The sequence below is a fragment of the Heptranchias perlo genome, chromosome X (assembly GCF_035084215.1).
Source record: "Heptranchias perlo isolate sHepPer1 chromosome X, sHepPer1.hap1, whole genome shotgun sequence".
Taxonomy (NCBI): domain Eukaryota; kingdom Metazoa; phylum Chordata; class Chondrichthyes; order Hexanchiformes; family Hexanchidae; genus Heptranchias; species Heptranchias perlo.
Window position 1 is genome coordinate 18,020,435 of NC_090370.1, and position 23,674 is coordinate 18,044,108.

Sequence of the window (23,674 nt, forward strand, 5' to 3'; positions counted from 1 at the left end):
GTGTTTAGGCCTGACCAGTGCTTCGGCCTGACCAGTGCTTCGGCCTGACCAGTGTTTAGGCCAGACCAGTGTTTAGGCCTGACCAGTGCTTCGGCCTGACCAGTGCTTTGGCCTGACCAGTGCTTCGGCCTGACCAGTGTTTAGGCCAGACCAGTGTTTAGGCCTGACCAGTGCTTCGGCCTGACCAGTGCTTCGGCCTGACCAGTGTTTAGGCCTGACCAGTGTTTAGGCCAGACCAGTGCTTCGGCCTGACCAGTGTTTAGGCCAGACCAGTGTTTAGGCCAGACCAGTGTTTAGGCCTGACCAGTGCTTAGGCCTGACCAGTGTTTAGGCCAGACCAGTGTTTAGGCCAGACCAGTGTTTAGCCAGACCAGTGCTTAGCCAGACCAGTTCTTAGGCCTGACCAGTGTTTAGCCAGACCAGTGTTTAGCCAGACCAGTGCTTAGCCAGACCAGTTCTTAGGCCTGACCAGTGTTTAGCCAGACCAGTGCTTAGCCAGACCAGTGCTTAGCCAGACCAGTGCTTAGGCCTGACCAGTGCTTAGGCCAGACCAGTGCTTAGGCCTGACCAGTGTTTAGCCAGACCAGTGCTTAGCCAGACCAGTTCTTAGGCCTGACCAGTGTTTAGCCAGACCAGTGCTTAGCCAGACCAGTGCTTAGCCAGACCAGTGCTTAGGCCTGACCAGTGTTTAGCCAGACCAGTGTTTAGCCAGACCAGTGCTTAGGCCTGACCAGTGCCTAGGCCTGACCAGTGCTTCGCAAGACCAGTGCTTAGGCCAGATCGGAGGTGCCGTCTTTCAGATGAGACATTAAACCGAGGCCCCGTCTGCCCTCTCAGGCGGATGTAAAAGATCCTGTGGCACTCTTTTCAAGAACAGGGGAATTTTTCCCGGCGTCCTGGCCAACAATTATCCCTCAACCAACATCACTAAAACAGATTATTTGGTCATTTATCTCATTGCTGTTTGTGGGATCTTGCTGTGTTTTCTACATGACAACAGTGACTACACTTTAAAAGTATTTCATTGGCTGCAAAGCACTTTGGGACATCGTAAAAGGCGTCAAGTTCCTTCTTTCATTTCAACAGTGTGAGAAGGGTCCTGATCGAAGGCCTTTATGTCAGGTTAACACCGCACAAAATATCCTCAATGTTGGTTGTGGTTGAGGATCTGTGTTTCAATCACTTAAAGGCCTATCCATACTACAGCCAAGAACATGGAACATTCCTCGTTCTGCTACTTCAGGCGAGATTATCTCCTGGTCATGCTCTGTAAATAAAGGCAACGGTAATTTCGAGACTTAAGGGTTTTCCCGAAAATCTAAACTCCTGGAAGGAGATGATAGATCAGCCGTAGGTTATTTTGGTAAAGTTTCAGCACTTTTCTGATGTCTTGTCATCATTTTCTGTTACAGATGGACACAGCCTTAACACGACAGCTGCACCCAGGTCGACTGGCATCGATACAGCCATTGTTGCAGGTAGGCCGCACTGGGCCTGAGAAACAGCGGACCTCTATGTCCTGTTTAAGGTGCCCTTCGCTGTTAATCTCTGTCCTCTGTCGCTTTGAACTCAGCGAAGCGAGAAACATGAGAATTGTGAATTTTCCTCAGACCTAAGGTCAGGGCCTGAGCTCCAGGTCCAAAATCGAATCCAGTCGATTTAGGCCAGGCCTGGTAGAGGGATACAGTGGGGAAAAGCAGGCCACTGCAGTTACTGCCTTTTGTACAGTCTAAAAGCGAGCAGAAGCCAGGGCACGGGCTGAGATCATTTAGTAGTATCATAGCAATTATAGCACGGAAGGAGGCCATTTGGCCCATTGCAAAGATGCAGGTTCCTGGGGTTGGTTTTGCTGCCGATGAAAATTCATTGAAAACCTTAATAACCAATAACATGGGTTAAAACCTTTAAAAATCCAAATTCCCAGATTTCTTTGGGTGGCGAATCAGTAAAAGAACTGATTTCCTCCTGAATTCGAGAAAAAAAATCCCTCAATATTTCTCACTGATGGGCGCACTTCCTAACCCTGACTGTAGCATAGTCGCTGGGCGCTGCCCGTGCCATGCTGAGGTCACCAAGGTGATGCGTGGGCATCTCCACACCCGACTTTCCCCGCCTGGACCATCTTTAGGTCCTCCTGTGAGCCCGACATTCCTGATCCCTCAGTGAACATGAGTCTTTCATTCCGAGTTCGGTCTGCAGCACAGGCAACAGTGCTGTGACACAGTGAACACACTGATAGTCCCCTGAAAACAGAAATTTTCAATCAAAGGCCGCACATCAAGGCACTGCTCACTTAAAGCAAGACCGCAAACTGTTCCCCTGTACATAATCACTGGCAATTTTTATTGTTCTCCCGTCATAGTACAGACCCCCAAACAGTGAGAAGGAAATAGAGGAGCAAATCTGTAGGCAGTTTCAGAGAAATGTAAAAATAATAGGTCAGTAATAGCAGGGGGCTTCAATTACCCGAATATAGACTGGGGGGAAAACAGTGCAAAGGACAAAGAGGGTGAAGAATTCCTAAAATGTGCACAGGAGAACTTTCTTAATCAGTGTGTTTCCAGCCCAACGAGGAAGGAAGCAGTGCTGGATCTAGTTCTAGGAAATGAAATCGAGCAAGTGGAGTGCGTTTCAGTGGGGAATAGTGATCATAATATAATTCGGTTTAAAGTAGTTATGGAAAGGGACAAAGTAAAATCAAAGGTGAAAACACCCAACTGGAAGAGAGCCAATTTCAGTGATTTGAGATGGGATCGAGCACAGGTGGACTGGAAACAAAGACTGGCCAGGAAAACAGTAAATGAGCAATGGCAGGCCTTCAAGGCGGAGATAGTTCAGGTACAAACCAAGCATATTCCCAGAAGGAGGCAAGATGGGGCATCCAAAGCTAGAGCTCTCTGGATGACAAAGGAAATAGAGATTAAACTAAAACAGAAAAAGGATAAAATGTTAGGTACAGAATACAACAGAAAACCTGGCAGAATACAGAGAGTGAAGGGAGAAATTGAAAAAGGCATATCAGAGGGGCAAAGAGAGAGTATGAGAAAAGATTAACCGGTAACATCAAAGGGAACCCAAAAATCTTCGATAAACATATAAAAAGTAAAAGGATAGTGAAAGGAATGGTGGGGCGGATTCGGGACAAAGAAGGAAATCTTCTAGTGAAGGCAGAGGGCATGGCTGAGGTACTGAATGAGGACTTTGTATCTTCAGAATGATAGAATCTGTGATTCTATCATTCTCTGATTCTATCATTCTCTGATTCTATCATTCTGTGATTCTATCATTCTCTGATTCTATCATTCTCTGATTCTATCATTCTCTGATTCTATCATTCTATCATTCTCTGATTCTATCATTCTCTGATTCTATCATTCTCTGATTCTATCATTCTCTGATTCTATCATTCTGTGATTCTATCATTCTCTGATTCTATCATTCTATCATTCTCTGATTCTATCATTCTCTGATTCTATCATTCTATCATTCTCTGATTCTATCATTCTCTGATTCTATCATTCTCTGATTCTATCATTCTCTGATTCTATCATTCTCTGATTCTATCATTCTGTGATTCTATCATTCTCTGATTCTATCATTCTGTGATTCTATCATTCTCTGATTCTATCATTCTCTGATTCTATCATTCTCTGATTCTATCATTCTGTGATTCTATCATTCTCTGATTCTATCATTCTCTGATTCTATCATTCTCTGATTCTATCATTCTATCATTCTCTGATTCTATCATTCTCTGATTCTATCATTCTGTGATTCTATCATTCTCTGATTCTATCATTCTATCATTCTCTGATTCTATCATTCTCTGATTCTATCATTCTCTGATTCTATCATTCTGTGATTCTATCATTCTCTGATTCTATCATTCTGTGATGCTATCATTCTCTGATTCTATCATTCTCTGATTCTATCATTCTATCATTCTGTGATTCTATCATTCTCTGATTCTATCATTCTCTGATTCTATCATTCTGTGATTCTATCATTCTCTGATTCTATCATTCTCTGATTCTATCATTCTCTGATTCTATCATTCTCTGATTCTATCATTCTGTGATTCTATCATTCTCTGATTCTATCATTCTCTGATTCTATCATTCTCTGATTCTATCATTCTCTGATTCTATCATTCTCTGATTCTATCATTCTCTGATTCTATCATTCTATCATTCTGTGATTCTATCATTCGATGATTCTATCATTCTGTGATTCTATCATTCTCTGATTCTATCATTCTCTGATTCTATCATTCTGTGATTCTATCATTCTCTGATTCTATCATTCTATCATTCTCTGATTCTATCATTCTCTGATTCTATCATTCTCTGATTCTATCATTCTCTGATTCGATCATTCAGTGATTCTCTGATTCTATCATTCTCTGATTATATCATTCTCTGATTATATCATTCAGTGATTCTCTGATTCTATCATTCTCTGATTCTATCATTCTGTGATTCTATCATTCTCTGATTCTATCATTCTCTGATTCTATCATTCTCTGATTCTATCATTCTCTGATTCTATCATTCTCTGATTCTATCATTCTATCATTCTGTGATTCTATCATTCTCTGATTCTATCATTCTCTGATTCTATCATTCTATCATTCTCTGATTCTATCATTCTATCATTCTATCATTCTGTGATTCTATCATTCTCTGATTCTATCATTCTCTGATTCTATCATTCTATCATTCTCTGATTCTATCATTCTCTGATTCTATCATTCTCTGATTCTATCATTCTGTGATTCTATCATTCTCTGATTCTATCATTCTGTGATTCTATCAATCTCTGATTCCATCATTCAGTGATTCTATCATTCTCTGATTCTATCATTCTCTGATTCTATCATTCTCTGATTCTATCATTCTCTGATTCTATCATTCTATCATTCTCTGATTCTATCATTCTCTGATTCTATCATTCTCTGATTCTATCATTCTGTGATTCTATCATTCTCTGATTCTATCATTCTCTGATTCTATCATTCTATCATTCTCTGATTCTATCATTCTCTGATTCTATCATTCTCTGATTCTATCATTCTCTGATTCTATCATTCTGTGATTCTATCATTCTCTGATTCTATCATTCTCTGATTCTATCATTCTATCATTCTGTGATTCTATCATTCGATGATTCTATCATTCTGTGATTCTATCATTCTCTGATTCTATCATTCAGTGATTCTATCATTCTCTGATTCTATCATTCTATCATTCTCTGATTCTATCATTCTCTGATTCTATCATTCTCTGATTCTATCATTCTCTGATTCTATCATTCAGTGATTCTCTGATTCTATCATTCTCTGATTATATCATTCTCTGATTATATCATTCAGTGATTCTCTGATTCTATCATTCTCTGATTCTATCATTCTGTGATTCTATCATTCTCTGATTCTATCATTCTCTGATTCTATCATTCTCTGATTCTATCATTCTCTGATTCTATCATTCTCTGATTCTATCATTCTCTGATTCTATCATTCTATCATTCTCTGATTCTATCATTCTATCATTCTCTGATTCTATCATTCTCTGATTCTATCATTCTCTGATTCTATCATTCTATCATTCTCTGATTCTATCATTCTCTGATTCTATCATTCTCTGATTCTATCATTCTGTGATTCTATCATTCTCTGATTCTATCATTCTGTGATTCTATCAATCTCTGATTCTATCATTCAGTGATTCTCTGATTCTATCATTCTCTGATTCTATCATTCTGTGATTCTATCAATCTCTGATTCTATCATTCAGTGATTCTCTGATTCTATCATTCTGTGATTCTATCATTCTCTGATTCTATCATTCTCTGATTCTATCATTCTCTGATTCTATCATTCTATCATTCTCTGATTCTATCATTCTCTGATTCTATCATTCTCTGATTCTATCATTCTGTGATTCTATCATTCTCTGATTCTATCATTCTCTGATTCTATCATTCTATCATTCTCTGATTCTATCATTCTCTGATTCTATCATTCTCTGATTCTATCATTCTGTGATTCTATCATTCTCTGATTCTATCATTCTGTGATTCTATCATTCTCTGATTCTATCATTCTCTGATTCTATCATTCTCTGATTCTATCATTCTCTGATTCTATCATTCTGTGATTCTATCATTCTCTGATTCTATCATTCTATCATTCTGTGATTCTATCATTCTCTGATTCTATCATTCTGTGATTCTATCATTCTCTGATTCTATCATTCTCTGATTCTATCATTCTGTGATTCTATCATTCTCTGATTCTATCATTCTATCATTCTGTGATTCTATCATTCTCTGATTCTATCATTCTGTGATTCTATCATTCTCTGATTCTATCATTCTCTGATTCTATCATTCTATCATTCTGTGATTCTATCATTCTCTGATTATATCATTCTGTGATTCTATCATTCTCTGATTCTATCATTCTATCATTCTGTGATTCTATCATTCTCTGATTCTATCATTCTGTGATTCTATCATTCTCTGATTCTATCATTCTCTGATTCTATCATTCTGTGATTCTATCATTCTCTGATTCTATCATTCTCTGATTCTATCATTCTGTGATTCTATCATTCTCTGATTCTATCATTCTATCATTCTGTGATTCTATCATTCTCTGATTCTATCATTCTCTGATTCTATCATTCTCTGATTCTATCATTCTCTGATTCTATCATTCTCTGATTCTATCATTCTCTGATTCTATCATTCTGTGATTCTATCATTCTCTGATTCTATCATTCTATCATTCTGTGATTCTATCATTCTCTGATTCTATCATTCTGTGATTCTATCATTCTCTGATTCTATCATTCTATCATTCTGTGATTCTATCATTCTCTGATTCTATCATTCTCTGATTCTATCATTCTCTGATTCTATCATTCTGTGATTCTATCATTCTCTGATTCTATCATTCTATCATTCTCTGATTCTATCATTCTCTGATTCTATCATTCTCTGATTCTATCATTCTGTGATTCTATCATTCTCTGATTCTATCATTCTGTGATTCTATCATTCTCTGATTCTATCATTCTCTGATTCTATCATTCTCTGATTCTATCATTCTCTGATTCTATCATTCTGTGATTCTATCATTCTCTGATTCTATCATTCTATCATTCTGTGATTCTATCATTCTCTGATTCTATCATTCTGTGATTCTATCATTCTCTGATTCTATCATTCTATCATTCTCTGATTCTATCATTCTATCATTCTGTGATTCTATCATTCTATGATTCTATCATTCTGTGATTCTATCATTCTCTGATTCTATCATTCTCTGATTCTATCATTCGATCATTCTCTGATTCTATCATTCTCTGATTCTATCATTCTCTGATTCAATCATTCGATCATTCTCTGATTCTATCATTCTCTGATTCTATCATTCTCTGATTCTATCATTCAGTGATTCTCTGATTCTATCATTCTCTGATTATATCATTCTCTGATTATATCATTCAGTGATTCTCTGATTCTATCATTCTCTGATTCTATCATTCTCTGATTCTATCATTCTCTGATTCTATCATTCTCTGATTCTATCATTCAGTGATTCTCTGATTCTATCATTCTCTGATTCTATCATTCTATCATTCTGTGATTCTATCATTCTCTGATTCTATCATTCTCTGATTCCATCATTCTCTGATTCTATCATTCTCTGATTCTATCATTCAGTGATTCTCTGATTCTATCATTCTCTGATTCTATCATTCTCTGATTATATCATTCTCTGATTCTATCATTCAGTGATTCTCTGATTCTATCATTCTCTGATTCTATCATTCTCTGATTCTATCATTCTCTGATTCTATCATTCTCTGATTCTATCATTCTCTGATTCTATCATTCTATCATTCTCTGATTCTATCATTCTCTGATTCTATCATTCTCTGATTCTATCATTCTCTGATTCTATCATTCTCTGATTCTATCATTCTCTGATTCTATCATTCTATCATTCTGTGATTCTATCATTCTCTGATTCTATCATTCTATCATTCTGTGATTCTATCATTCAGTGATTCTGTGATTCTATCATTCTCTGATTCTATCATTCTCTGATTCTATCATTCTCTGATTCTATCATTCTCTGATTCTATCATTCTCTGATTCTATCATTCTCTGATTCTATCATTCTCTGATTCTATCATTCTATCATTCTGTGATTCTATCATTCAGTGATTCTGTGATTCTATCATTCTCTGATTCTATCATTCTCTGATTCTATCATTCTCTGATTCTATCATTCTCTGATTCTATCATTCTCTGATTCTATCATTCTCTGATTCTATCATTCTATCATTCTGTGATTCTATCATTCAGTGATTCTGTGATTCTATCATTCTGTGATTATATCATTCTCTGATTCTATCATTCTATCATTCTGTGATTCTATCATTCTCTGATTCTTTCATTCTCTGATTGTATCATTCTCTGATTCTATCATTCTCTGATTCTATCATTCTCTGATTCTATCATTCTCTGATTCTATCATTCAGTGATTCTCTGATTCTATCATTCTCTGATTCTATCATTCTCTGATTATAACATTCTCTGATTCTATCATTCAGTGATTCTCTGATTCTATCATTCTCTGATTCTATCATTCTCTGATTCTATCATTCTCTGATTCTATCATTCTCTGATTCTATCATTCTATCATTCTCTGATTCTATCATTCTCTGATTCTATCATTCTCTGATTCTATCATTCTCTGATTCTATCATTCTCTGATTCTATCATTCTCTGATTCTATCATTCTATCATTCTGTGATTCTATCATTCAGTGATTCTGTGATTCTATCATTCTCTGATTCTATCATTCTCTGATTCTATCATTCAGTGATTCTCTGATTCTATCATTCTCTGATTCTATCATTCTCTGATTCTATCATTCTCTGATTCTATCATTCTATCATTCTGTGATTCTATCATTCTCTGATTCTATCATTCTCTGATTCTATCATTCTCTGATTCTATCATTCTCTGATTCTATCATTCTCTGGTTCTCTGATTCTATCATTCTCTGATTCTTTCATTCTCTGATTCTATCATTCTCTGATTCTATCATTCTGTGATTCTCTGATTCTATCATTCTCTGATTCTATCATTCTGTGATTCTATCATTCTCTGATTCTATCATTCTCTGATTCTATCATTCTCTGATTCTATCATTCTATCATTCTGTGATTCTATCATTCTCTGATTCTATCATTCTCTGATTCTATCATTCTCTGATTCTATCATTCTATCATTCTCTGATTCTATCATTCTCTGATTCTATCATTCTGTGATTCTATCATTCTCTGATTCAATCATTCTCTGATTCTATCATTCTCTGATTCTCTGATTCTATCATTCTCTGAATCTATCATTCTGTGATTCTATCATTCTCTGATTCTATCATTCTCTGATTCTATCATTCTCTGATTCTCTGATTCTATCATTCTCTGATTCTATCATTCTCTGATTCTATCATTCTCTGATTCTATCATTCTATCATTCTCTGATTCTATCATTCTCTGATTCAATCATTCTCTGATTCTATCATTCTATCATTCTATCATTCTCTGATTCTCTGATTCTATCATTCTCTGATTCTATCATTCTCTGATTCTATCATTCTCTGATTCTATCATTCTCTGATTCTATCATTCTCTGATTCTATCATTCTCTGATTCTATCATTCTCTGATTCTCTGATTCTATCATTCTCTGATTCTATCATTCTCTGATTCTATCATTCTCTGATTCTATCATTCTATCATTCTCTGATTCCATCATTCTCTGATTCTATCATTCTCTGATTCTATCATTCTCTGATTCTATCATTCTTTCATTCTCTGATTCTATCATTCTCTGATTCTCTGATTCTATCATTCTCTGATTCTATCATTCTCTGATTCTATCATTCTCTGATTCTATCATTCTCTGATTCTATCATTCTCTGATTCTATCATTCTATGATTCTATCATTCTATGATTCTATCATTCTCTGATTCTATCATTCTCTGATTCTATCATTCTATCATTCTCTGATTCTATCATTCTCTGATTCTATCATTCTCTGATTCTATCATTCTCTGATTCTATCATTCTCTGATTCTATCATTCTCTGATTCTATCATTCTCTGATTCTATCATTCTCTCATTCTGTGATTCTATCATTCTCTGATTCTATCATTCTCTGATTCTATCATTCTCTGATTCTATCATTCTCTGATTCTATCATTCTATCATTCTGTGATTCTATCATTCTCTGATTCTATCATTCTATCATTCTCTGATTCTATCATTCTCTGATTCTATCATTCTCTGATTCTATCATTCTCTGATTCTATCATTCTCTGATTCTATCATTCTATCATTCTGTGATTCTATCATTCTCTGATTCTATCATTCTCTGATTCTATCATTCTCTGATTCTATCATTCTCTGATTCTATCATTCTATCATTCTGTGATTCTATCATTCTCTGATTCTAACATTCTCTGATTCTCTGATTCTATCATTCTCTGATTCTATCATTCTCTGATTCTATCATTCTCTGATTCTATCATTCTCTGATTCTATCATTCTATCATTCTCTGATTCTATCATTCTCTGATTCTATCATTCTCTGATTCTATCATTCTATCATTCTGTGATTCTATCATTCTCTGATTCTAACATTCTCTGATTCTCTGATTCTATCATTCTCTGATTCTATCATTCTCTGATTCTATCATTCTCTGATTCTATCATTCTATCATTCTCTGATTCTATCATTCTCTGATTCTATCATTCTCTGATTCTCTGATTCTATCATTCTCTGATTCTATCATTCTGTGATTCTATCATTCTCTGATTCTATCATTCTCTGATTCTATCATTCTCTGATTCTATCATTCTCTGATTCTATCATTCTCTGATTCTATCATTCTATCATTCTCTGATTCTATCATTCTCTGATTCTATCATTCTCTGATTCTATCATTCTGTGATTCTATCATTCTCTGATTCTATCATTCTCTGATTCTATCATTCTATCATTCTCTGATTCTATCATTCTCTGATTCTATCATTCTCTGATTCTATCATTCTCTGATTCTATCATTCTATCATTCTGTGATTCTATCATTCGATGATTCTATCATTCTGTGATTCTATCATTCTCTGATTCTATCATTCTCTGATTCTATCATTCTGTGATTCTATCATTCTCTGATTCTATCATTCTATCATTCTCTGATTCTATCATTCTCTGATTCTATCATTCTCTGATTCTATCATTCTCTGATTCTATCATTCAGTGATTCTCTGATTCTATCATTCTCTGATTATATCATTCTCTGATTATATCATTCATTGATTCTCTGATTCTATCATTCTCTGATTCTATCATTCTGTGATTCTATCATTCTCTGATTCGATCATTCTCTGATTCTATCATTCTCTGATTCTATCATTCTCTGATTCTATCATTCTCTGATTCTCTGATTCTATCATTCTGTGATTCTATCATTCTCTGATTCTATCATTCTCTGATTCTATCATTCTATCATTCTCTGATTCTATCATTCTATCATTCTCTGATTCTATCATTCTCTGATTCTATCATTCTCTGATTCTATCATTCTATCATTCTCTGATTCGATCATTCTCTGATTCTATCATTCTCTGATTCTATCATTCTCTGATTCTATCATTCTCTGATTCTATCATTCTGTGATTCTATCAATCTCTGATTCTATCATTCAGTGATTCTCTGATTCTATCATTCTCTGATTCTATCATTCTGTGATTCTATCATTCTCTGATTCTATCATTCTCTGATTCTATCATTCTCTGATTCTATCATTCTCTGATTCTATCATTCTCTGATTCTATCATTCTATCATTCTCTGATTCTATCATTCTCTGATTCTATCATTCTCTGATTCTATCATTCTGTGATTCTATCATTCTCTGATTCTATCATTCTCTGATTCTATCATTCTATCATTCTCTGATTCTATCATTCTCTGATTCTATCATTCTCTGATTCTATCATTCTGTGATTCTATCATTCTCTGATTCTATCATTCTGTGATTCTATCATTCTCTGATTCTATCATTCTCTGATTCTATCATTCTCTGATTCTATCATTCTCTGATTCTATCATTCTGTGATTCTATTATTCTCTGATTCTATCATTCTATCATTCTGTGATTCTATCATTCTCTGATTCTATCATTCTGTGATTCTATCATTCTCTGATTCTATCATTCTCTGATTCTATCATTCTGTGATTCTATCATTCTCTGATTCTATCATTCTATCATTCTGTGATTCTATCATTCTCTGATTCTATCATTCTGTGATTCTATCATTCTCTGATTCTATCATTCTCTGATTCTATCATTCTATCATTCTGTGATTCTATCATTCTCTGATTCTATCATTCTGTGATTCAATCATTCTCTGATTCTATCATTCTATCATTCTGTGATTCTATCATTCTCTGATTCTATCATTCTCTGATTCTATCATTCTCTGATTCTATCATTCTATCATTCTCTGATTCTATCATTCTCTGATTCTATCATTCTCTGATTCTATCATTCTGTGATTCTATCATTCTCTGATTCTATCATTCTCTGATTCTATCATTCTATCATTCTCTGATTCTATCATTCTCTGATTCTATCATTCTCTGATTCTATCATTCTCTGATTCTATCATTCTCTGATTCTATCATTCTATCATTCTGTGATTCTATCATTCGATGATTCTATCATTCTGTGATTCTATCATTCTCTGATTCTATCATTCTCTGATTCTATCATTCTGTGATTCTATCATTCTCTGATTCTATCATTCTATCATTCTCTGATTCTATCATTCTCTGATTCTATCATTCTCTGATTCTATCATTCTCTGATTCTATCATTCAGTGATTCTCTGATTCTATCATTCTCTGATTATATCATTCTCTGATTATATCATTCAGTGATTCTCTGATTCTATCATTCTCTGATTCTATCATTCTGTGATTCTATCATTCTCTGATTCTATCATTCTCTGATTCTATCATTCTCTGATTCTATCATTCTCTGATTCTATCATTCTCTGATTCTATCATTCTATCATTCTGTGATTCTATTATTCTCTGATTCTATCATTCTCTGATTCTATCATTCTATCATTCTCTGATTCTATCATTCTATCATTCTCTGATTCTATCATTCTCTGATTCTATCATTCTCTGATTCTATCATTCTCTGATTCTATCATTCTCTGATTCTATCATTCTCTGATTCTATCATTCTATCATTCTGTGATTCTATCATTCAGTGATTCTGTGATTCTATCATTCTCTGATTCTATCATTCTCTGATTCTATCATTCTCTGATTCTATCATTCAGTGATTCTCTGATTCTATCATTCTCTGATTCTATCATTCTCTGATTCTATCATTCTCTGATTCTATCATTCTCTGATTCTATCATTCTATCATTCTGTGATTCTATCATTCTCTGATTCTATCATTCTCTGATTCTATCATTCTCTGATTCTATCATTCTCTGGTTCTCTGATTCTATCATTCTCTGATTCTATCATTCTCTGATTCTATCATTCTCTGATTCTATCATTCTGTGATTCTCTGATTCTATCATTCTCTGATTCTATCATTCTGTGATTCTATCATTCTCTGATTCTATCATTCTCTGATTCTATCATTCTCTGATTCTATCATTCTATCATTCTGTGATTCTATCATTCTCTGATTCTATCATTCTCTGATTCTATCATTCTCTGATTCTATCATTCTATCATTCTCTGATTCTATCATTCTCTGATTCTATCATTCTGTGATTCTATCATTCTCTGATTCAATCATTCTCTGATTCGATCATTCTATGATTCTCTGATTCTATCATTCTCTGAATCTATCATTCTGTGATTCTATCATTCTCTGATTCTATCATTCTCTGATTCTATCATTCTCTGATTCTCTGATTCTATCATTCTCTGATTCTATCATTCTCTGATTCTATCATTCTCTGATTCTATCATTCTATCATTCTCTGATTCTATCATTCCCTGATTCAATCATTCTCTGATTCTATCATTCTATCATTCTATCATTCTCTGATTCTCTGATTCTATCATTCTCTGATTCTATCATTCTCTGATTCTATCATTCTCTGATTCTATCATTCTATCATTCTCTGATTCTATCATTCTCTGATTCTATCATTCTCTGATTCTATCATTCTCTGATTCTATCATTCTCTGATTCTCTGATTCTATCATTCTCTGATTCTATCATTCTCTGATTCTATCATTCTCTGATTCTATCATTCTATCATTCTCTGATTCCATCATTCTCTGATTCTATCATTCTCTGATTCTATCATTCTCTGATTCTATCATTCTTTCATTCTCTGATTCTATCATTCTCTGATTCTCTGATTCTATCATTCTCTGATTCTATCATTCTCTGATTCTATCATTCTCTGATTCTATCATTCTCTGATTCTATCATTCTATGATTCTATCATTCTATGATTCTATCATTCTCTGATTCTATCATTCTCTGATTCTATCATTCTATCATTCTCTGATTCTATCATTCTCTGATTCTATCATTCTCTGATTCGATCATTCTCTGATTCTATCATTCTCTGATTCTATCATTCTCTGATTCTATCATTCTCTGATTCTATCATTCTATCATTCTCTGATTCTATCATTCTCTGATTCTATCATTCTCTGATTCTATCATTCTCTGATTCTATCATTCTATCATTCTGTGATTCTATCATTCTCTGATTCTATCATTCTCTGATTCTATCATTCTCTGATTCTATCATTCTCTGATTCTATCATTCTATCATTCTGTGATTCTATCATTCTCTGATTCTAACATTCTCTGATTCTCTGATTCTATCATTCTCTGATTCTATCATTCTCTGATTCTATCATTCTCTGATTCTATCATTCTCTGATTCTATCATTCTGTCATTCTCTGATTCTATCATTCTCTGATTCTATCATTCTCTGATTCTATCATTCTATCATTCTGTGATTCTATCATTCTCTGATTCTAACATTCTCTGATTCTCTGATTCTATCATTCTCTGATTCTATCATTCTCTGATTCTATCATTCTCTGATTCTATCATTCTATCATTCTCTGATTCTATCATTCTCTGATTCTATCATTCTCTGATTCTCTGATTCTATCATTCTCTGATTCTATCATTCTGTGATTCTATCATTCTCTGATTCTATCATTCTCTGATTCTATCATTCTCTGATTCTATCATTCTCTGATTCTATCATTCTCTGATTCTATCATTCTATCATTCTCTGATTCTATCATTCTCTGATTCTATCATTCTCTGATTCTATCATTCTGTGATTCTATCATTCTCTGATTCTATCATTCTCTGATTCTATCATTCTATCATTCTCTGATTCTATCATTCTCTGATTCTATCATTCTCTGATTCTATCATTCTCTGATTCTATCATTCTCTGATTCTATCATTCTATCATTCTGTGATTCTATCATTCGATGATTCTATCATTCTGTGATTCTATCATTCTCTGATTCTATCATTCTCTGATTCTATCATTCTGTGATTCTATCATTCTCTGATTCTATCATTCTATCATTCTCTGATTCTATCATTCTCTGATTCTATCATTCTCTGATTCTATCATTCTCTGATTCTATCATTCAGTGATTCTCTGATTCTATCATTCTCTGATTATATCATTCTCTGATTATATCATTCATTGATTCTCTGATTCTATCATTCTCTGATTCTATCATTCTGTGATTCTATCATTCTCTGATTCGATCATTCTCTGATTCTATCATTCTCTGATTCTATCATTCTCTGATTCTATCATTCTCTGATTCTCTGATTCTATCATTCTGTGATTCTATCATTCTCTGATTCTATCATTCTCTGATTCTATCATTCTATCATTCTCTGATTCTATCATTCTATCATTCTCTGATTCTATCATTCTCTGATTCTATCATTCTCTGATTCTATCATTCTATCATTCTCTGATTCTATCATTCTCTGATTCTATCATTCTCTGATTCTATCATTCTCTGATTCTATCATTCTCTGATTCTATCATTCTGTGATTCTATCAATCTCTGATTCTATCATTCAGTGATTCTCTGATTCTATCATTCTCTGATTCTATCATTCTGTGATTCTATCATTCTCTGATTCTATCATTCTCTGATTCTATCATTCTCTGATTCTATCATTCTCTGATTCTATCATTCTCTGATTCTATCATTCTATCATTCTCTGATTCTATCATTCTCTGATTCTATCATTCTCTGATTCTATCATTCTGTGATTCTATCATTCTCTGATTCTATCATTCTCTGATTCTATCATTCTATCATTCTCTGATTCTATCATTCTCTGATTCTATCATTCTCTGATTCTATCATTCTGTGATTCTATCATTCTCTGATTCTATCATTCTGTGATTCTATCATTCTCTGATTCTATCATTCTCTGATTCTATCATTCTCTGATTCTATCATTCTCTGATTCTATCATTCTGTGATTCTATTATTCTCTGATTCTATCATTCTATCATTCTGTGATTCTATCATTCTCTGATTCTATCATTCTGTGATTCTATCATTCTCTGATTCTATCATTCTCTGATTCTATCATTCTGTGATTCTATCATTCTCTGATTCTATCATTCTATCATTCTGTGATTCTATCATTCTCTGATTCTATCATTCTGTGATTCTATCATTCTCTGATTCTATCATTCTCTGATTCTATCATTCTATCATTCTGTGATTCTATCATTCTCTGATTCTATCATTCTGTGATTCTATCATTCTCTGATTCTATCATTCTATCATTCTGTGATTCTATCATTCTCTGATTCTATCATTCTCTGATTCTATCATTCTCTGATTCTATCATTCTATCATTCTCTGATTCTATCATTCTCTGATTCTATCATTCTCTGATTCTATCATTCTGTGATTCTATCATTCTCTGATTCTATCATTCTCTGATTCTATCATTCTATCATTCTCTGATTCTATCATTCTCTGATTCTATCATTCTCTGATTCTATCATTCTCTGATTCTATCATTCTCTGATTCTATCATTCTATCATTCTGTGATTCTATCATTCGATGATTCTATCATTCTGTGATTCTATCATTCTCTGATTCTATCATTCTGTGATTCTATCATTCTCTGATTCTATCATTCTCTGATTCTCTGATTCTATCATTCTCTGATTCTATCATTCTCTGATTCTATCATTCTCTGATTCTATCATTCAGTGATTCTCTGATTCTATCATTCTCTGATTATATCATTCTCTGATTATATCATTCAGTGATTCTCTGATTCTATCATTCTCTGATTCTATCATTCTGTGATTCTATCATTCTCTGATTCTATCATTCTCTGATTCTATCATTCTCTGATTCTATCATTCTCTGATTCTATCATTCTCTGATTCTATCATTCTATCATTCTGTGATTCTATTATTCTCTGATTCTATCATTCTCTGATTCTATCATTCTATCATTCTCTGATTCTATCATTCTATCATTCTCTGATTCTATCATTCTCTGATTCTATCATTCTCTGATTCTATCATTCTATCATTCTCTGATTCTATCATTCTCTGATTCTATCATTCTCTGATTCTATCATTCTGTGATTCTATCATTCTCTGATTCTATCATTCTGTGATTCTATCAATCTCTGATTCTATCATTCAGTGATTCTCTGATTCTATCATTCTCTGATTCTATCATTCTGTGATTCTATCATTCTCTGATTCTATCATTCTCTGATTCTATCATTCTCTGATTCTATCATTCTCTGATTCTATCATTCTCTGATTCTATCATTCTATCATTCTCTGATTCTATCATTCTCTGATTCTATCATTCTCTGATTCTATCATTCTGTGATTCTATCATTCTCTGATTCTATCATTCTCTGATTCTATCATTCTATCATTCTCTGATTCTATCATTCTCTGATTCTATCATTCTCTGATTCTATCATTCTGTGATTCTATCATTCTCTGATTCTATCATTCTGTGATTCTATCATTCTCTGATTCTATCATTCTCTGATTCTATCATTCTCTGATTCTATCATTCTCTGATTCTATCATTCTGTGATTCTATTATTCTCTGATTCTATCATTCTATCATTCTGTGATTCTATCATTCTCTGATTCTATCATTCTCTGATTCTATCATTCTGTGATTCTATCATTCTCTGATTCTATCATTCTATCATTCTGTGATTCTATCATTCTCTGATTCTATCATTCTGTGATTCTATCATTCTCTGATTCTATCATTCTCTGATTCTATCATTCTATCATTCTGTGATTCTATCATTCTCTGATTCTATCATTCTGTGATTCTATCATTCTCTGATTCTATCATTCTATCATTCTGTGATTCTATCATTCTCTGATTCTATCATTCTGTGATGCTATCATTCTCTGATTCTATCATTCTCTGATTCTATCATTCTGTGATTCTATCATTCTCTGATTCTATCATTCTCTGATTCTATCATTCTGTGATTCTATCATTCTCTGATTCTATCATTCTATCATTCTGTGATTCTATCATTCTCTGATTCTATCATTCTCTGATTCTATCATTCTCTGATTCGATCATTCTCTGATTCTATCATTCTATCATTCTCTGATTCTATCATTCTCTGATTCTATCATTCTCTGATTCTATCATTCTATCATTCTATCATTCTCTGATTCTCTGATTCTATCATTCTCTGATTCTATCATTCTCTGATTCTATCATTCTCTGATTCTATCATTCTATCATTCTCTGATTCTATCATTCTCTGATTCTATCATTCTCTGATTCTATCATTCTCTGATTCTATCATTCTCTGATTCTCTGATTCTATCATTCTCTGATTCTATCATTCTCTGATTCTATCATTCTCTGATTCTATCATTCTATCATTCTCTGATTCCATCATTCTCTGATTCTATCATTCTCTGATTCTATCATTCTCTGATTCTATCATTCTTTCATTCTCTGATTCTATCATTCTCTGATTCTCTGATTCTATCATTCTCTGATTCTATCATTCTCTGATTCTATCATTCTCTGATTCTATCATTCTCTGATTCTATCATTCTATGATTCTATCATTCTATGATTCTATCATTCTCTGATTCTATCATTCTCTGATTCTATCATTCTATCATTCTCTGATTCTATCATTCTCTGATTCTATCATTCTCTGATTCTATCATTCTCTGATTCTATCATTCTCTGATTCTATCATTCTCTGATTCTATCATTCTCTGATTCTATCATTCTCTGATTCTCTGATTCTATCATTCTCTGATTCTATCATTCTCTGATTCTATCATTCTCTGATTCTATCATTCTATCATTCTGTGATTCTATCATTCTCTGATTCTATCATTCTCTGATTCTATCATTCTCTGATTCTATCATTCTCTGATTCTATCATTCTATCATTCTGTGATTCTATCATTCTCTGATTCTAACATTCTCTGATTCTCTGATTCTATCATTCTCTGATTCTATCATTCTCTGATTCTATCATTCTCTGATTCTATCATTCTATCATTCTCTGATTCTATCATTCTCTGATTCTATCATTCTCTGATTCTATCATTCTATCATTCTGTGATTCTATCATTCTCTGATTCTAACATTCTCTGATTCTCTGATTCTATCATTCTCTGATTCTATCATTCTCTGATTCTATCATTCTCTGATTCTATCATTCTATCATTCTCTGATTCTATCATTCTCTGATTCTATCATTCTCTGATTCTCTGATTCTATCATTCTCTGATTCTATCATTCTGTGATTCTATCATTCTCTGATTCTATCATTCTCTGATTCTATCATTCTCTGATTCTATCATTCTCTGATTCTATCATTCTCTGATTCTATCATTCTATCATTCTCTGATTCTATCATTCTCTGATTCTATCATTCTCTGATTCTATCATTCTCTGATTCTATCATTCTGTGATTCTATCATTCTCTGATTCTATCATTCTGTGATTCTATCATTCTCTGATTCTATCATTCTCTGATTCTATCATTCTATCATTCTCTGATTCTATCATTCTCTGATTCTATCATTCTCTGATTCTATCATTCTCTGATTCTATCATTCTCTGATTCTATCATTCTATCATTCTGTGATTCTATCATTCGATGATTCTATCATTCTGTGATTCTATCATTCTCTGATTCTATCATTCTCTGATTCTATCATTCTGTGATTCTATCATTCTCTGATTCTATCATTCTATCATTCTCTGATTCTATCATTCTCTGATTCTATCATTCTCTGATTCTATCATTCTCTGATTCTATCATTCAGTGATTCTCTGATTCTATCATTCTCTGATTATATCATTCTCTGATTATATCATTCAGTGATTCTCTGATTCTATCATTCTCTGATTCTATCATTCTGTGATTCTATCATTCTCTGATTCTATCATTCTCTGATTCTATCATTCTCTGATTCTATCATTCTCTGATTCTATCATTCTCTGATTCTATCATTCTATCATTCTGTGATTCTATCATTCTCTGATTCTATCATTCTCTGATTCTATCATTCTATCATTCTCTGATTCTATCATTCTATCATTCTCTGATTCTATCATTCTCTGATTCTATCATTCTCTGATTCTATCATTCTATCATTCTCTGATTCTATCATTCTCTGATTCTATCATTCTCTGATTCTATCATTCTGTGATTCTATCATTCTCTGATTCTATCATTCTGTGATTCTATCAATCTCTGATTCGATCATTCAGTGATTCTCTGATTCTATCATTCTCTGATTCTATCATTCTGTGATTCTATCATTCTCTGATTCCATCATTCTCTGATTCTATCATTCTCTGATTCTATCATTCTCTGATTCTATCATTCTCTGATTCTATCATTCTATCATTCTCTGATTCTATCATTCTCTGATTCTATCATTCTCTGATTCTATCATTCTGTGATTCTATCATTCTCTGATTCTATCATTCTCTGATTCTATCATTCTATCATTCTCTGATTCTATCATTCTCTGATTCTATCATTCTCTGATTCTATCATTCTGTGATTCTATCATTCTCTGATTCTATCATTCTCTGATTCTATCATTCTCTGATTCTATCATTCTGTGATTCTATCATTCTCTGATTCTATCATTCTCTGATTCTATCATTCTCTGATTCTATCATTCTCTGATTCTATCATTCTGTGATTCTATTATTCTCTGATTCTATCATTCTATCATTCTGTGATTCTATCATTCTCTGATTCTATCATTCTGTGATTCTATCATTCTCTGATTCTATCATTCTCTGATTCTATCATTCTGTGATTCTATCATTCTCTGATTCTATCATTCTATCATTCTGTGATTCTATCATTCTCTGATTCTATCATTCTGTGATTCTATCATTCTCTGATTCTATCATTCTCTGATTCTATCATTCTATCATTCTGTGATTCTATCATTCTCTGATTCTATCATTCTGTGATTCTATCATTCTCTGATTCTATCATTCTATCATTCTGTGATTCTATCATTCTCTGATTCTATCATTCTGTGATTCTATCATTCTCTGATTCTATCATTCTCTGATTCTATCATTCTGTGATTCTATCATTCTCTGATTCTATCATTCTCTGATTCTATCATTCTGTGATTCTATCATTCTCTGATTCTATCATTCTATCATTCTGTGATTCTATCATTCTCTGATTCTATCATTCTCTGATTCTATCATTCTCTGATTCTATCATTCTCTGATTCTATCATTCTGTGATTCTATCATTCTCTGATTCTATCATTCTGTGATTCTATCATTCTCTGATTCTATCATTCTATCATTCTGTGATTCTATCATTCTCTGATTCTATCATTCTGTGATTCTATCATTCTCTGATTCTATCATTCTATCATTCTGTGATTCTATCATTCTCTGATTCTATCATTCTCTGATTCTATCATTCTCTGATTCTATCATTCTGTGATTCTATCATTCTCTGATTCTATCATTCTATCATTCTCTGATTCTATCATTCTCTGATTCTATCATTCTCTGATTCTATCATTCTGTGATTCTATCATTCTCTGATTCTATCATTCTGTGATTCTATCATTCTCTGATTCTATCATTCTCTGATTCTATCATTCTCTGATTCTATCATTCTCTGATTCTATCATTCTGTGATTCTATCATTCTCTGATTCTATCATTCTATCATTCTGTGATTCTATCATTCTCTGATTCTATCATTCTGTGATTCTATCATTCTCTGATTCTATCATTCTATCATTCTCTGATTCTATCATTCTATCATTCTGTGATTCTATCATTCTATGATTCTATCATTCTGTGATTCTATCATTCTCTGATTCTATCATTCTCTGATTCTATAATTCTCTGATTCTATCATTCTCTGATTCAATCATTCGATCATTCTCTGATTCTATCATTCTCTGATTCTATCATTCTGTGATTCTATCATTCTCTGATTCTATCATTCAGTGATTCTCTGATTCTATCATTCTCTGATTATATCATTCTCTGATTATATCATTCAGTGATTCTCTGATTCTATCATTCTCTGATTCTATCATTCTCTGATTCTATCATTCTCTGATTCTATCATTCTCTGATTCTATCATTCTATCATTCTGTGATTCTATCATTCTCTGATTCTATCATTCTCTGATTCTATCATTCTCTGATTCTATCATTCTATCATTCTGTGATTCTATCATTCTCTGATTCTATCATTCTCTGATTCTATCATTCTCTGATTCTATCATTCTCTGATTCTATCATTCTCTGATTCTATCATTCTATCATTATGTGATTCTATCATTCTCTGATTCTATCATTCTCTGATTCTATCATTCTCTGATTCTATCATTCTCTGATTCTATCATTCTCTGATTCTATCATTCTGTGATTCTATCATTCTCTGATTCTATCATTCTATCATTCTGTGATTCTCTCATTCTCTGATTCTATCATTCTCTGATTCTATCATTCTCTGATTCTATCATTCTCTGATTCTATCATTCTGTGATTCTATCATTCTATCATTCTCTGATTCTATCATTCTCTGATTCCATCATTCTCTGATTCTATCATTCTCTGATTCTATCATTCTCTGATTCTATCATTCAGTGATTCTCTTATTCTATCATTCTCTGATTCTATCATTCTATCATTCTGTGATTCTATCATTCTCTGATTCTATCATTCTCTGATTCCATCATTCTCTGATTCTATCATTCTCTGATTCTATCATTCAGTGATTCTCTGATTCTATCATTCTCTGATTCTATCATTCTCTGATTATATCATTCTCTGATTCTATCATTCAGTGATTCTCTGATTCTATCATTCTCTGATTCTATCATTCTCTGATTCTATCATTCTCTGATTCTATCATTCTCTGATTCTATCATTCTCTGATTCTATCATTCTCTGATTCTATCATTCTATGATTCTATCATTCTATGATTCTATCATTCTCTGATTCTATCATTCT

General features: G+C 33.2%; 1 protein-coding gene across 1 annotated transcript in view; it reads left to right on the plus strand.

Annotated features, from left to right (window-relative positions):
• Window positions 1-23,674, plus strand: part of LOC137307003 (small cell adhesion glycoprotein homolog) — a 265,230-nt gene that overhangs the window by 23,160 nt on the left and 218,396 nt on the right. The window contains exon 3 of the mRNA XM_067976356.1: window positions 1,413-1,478. Within this exon, the coding sequence (XP_067832457.1) occupies window positions 1,413-1,478 (66 nt within the window). The remainder of the gene's footprint in view (window positions 1-1,412; window positions 1,479-23,674) is intronic.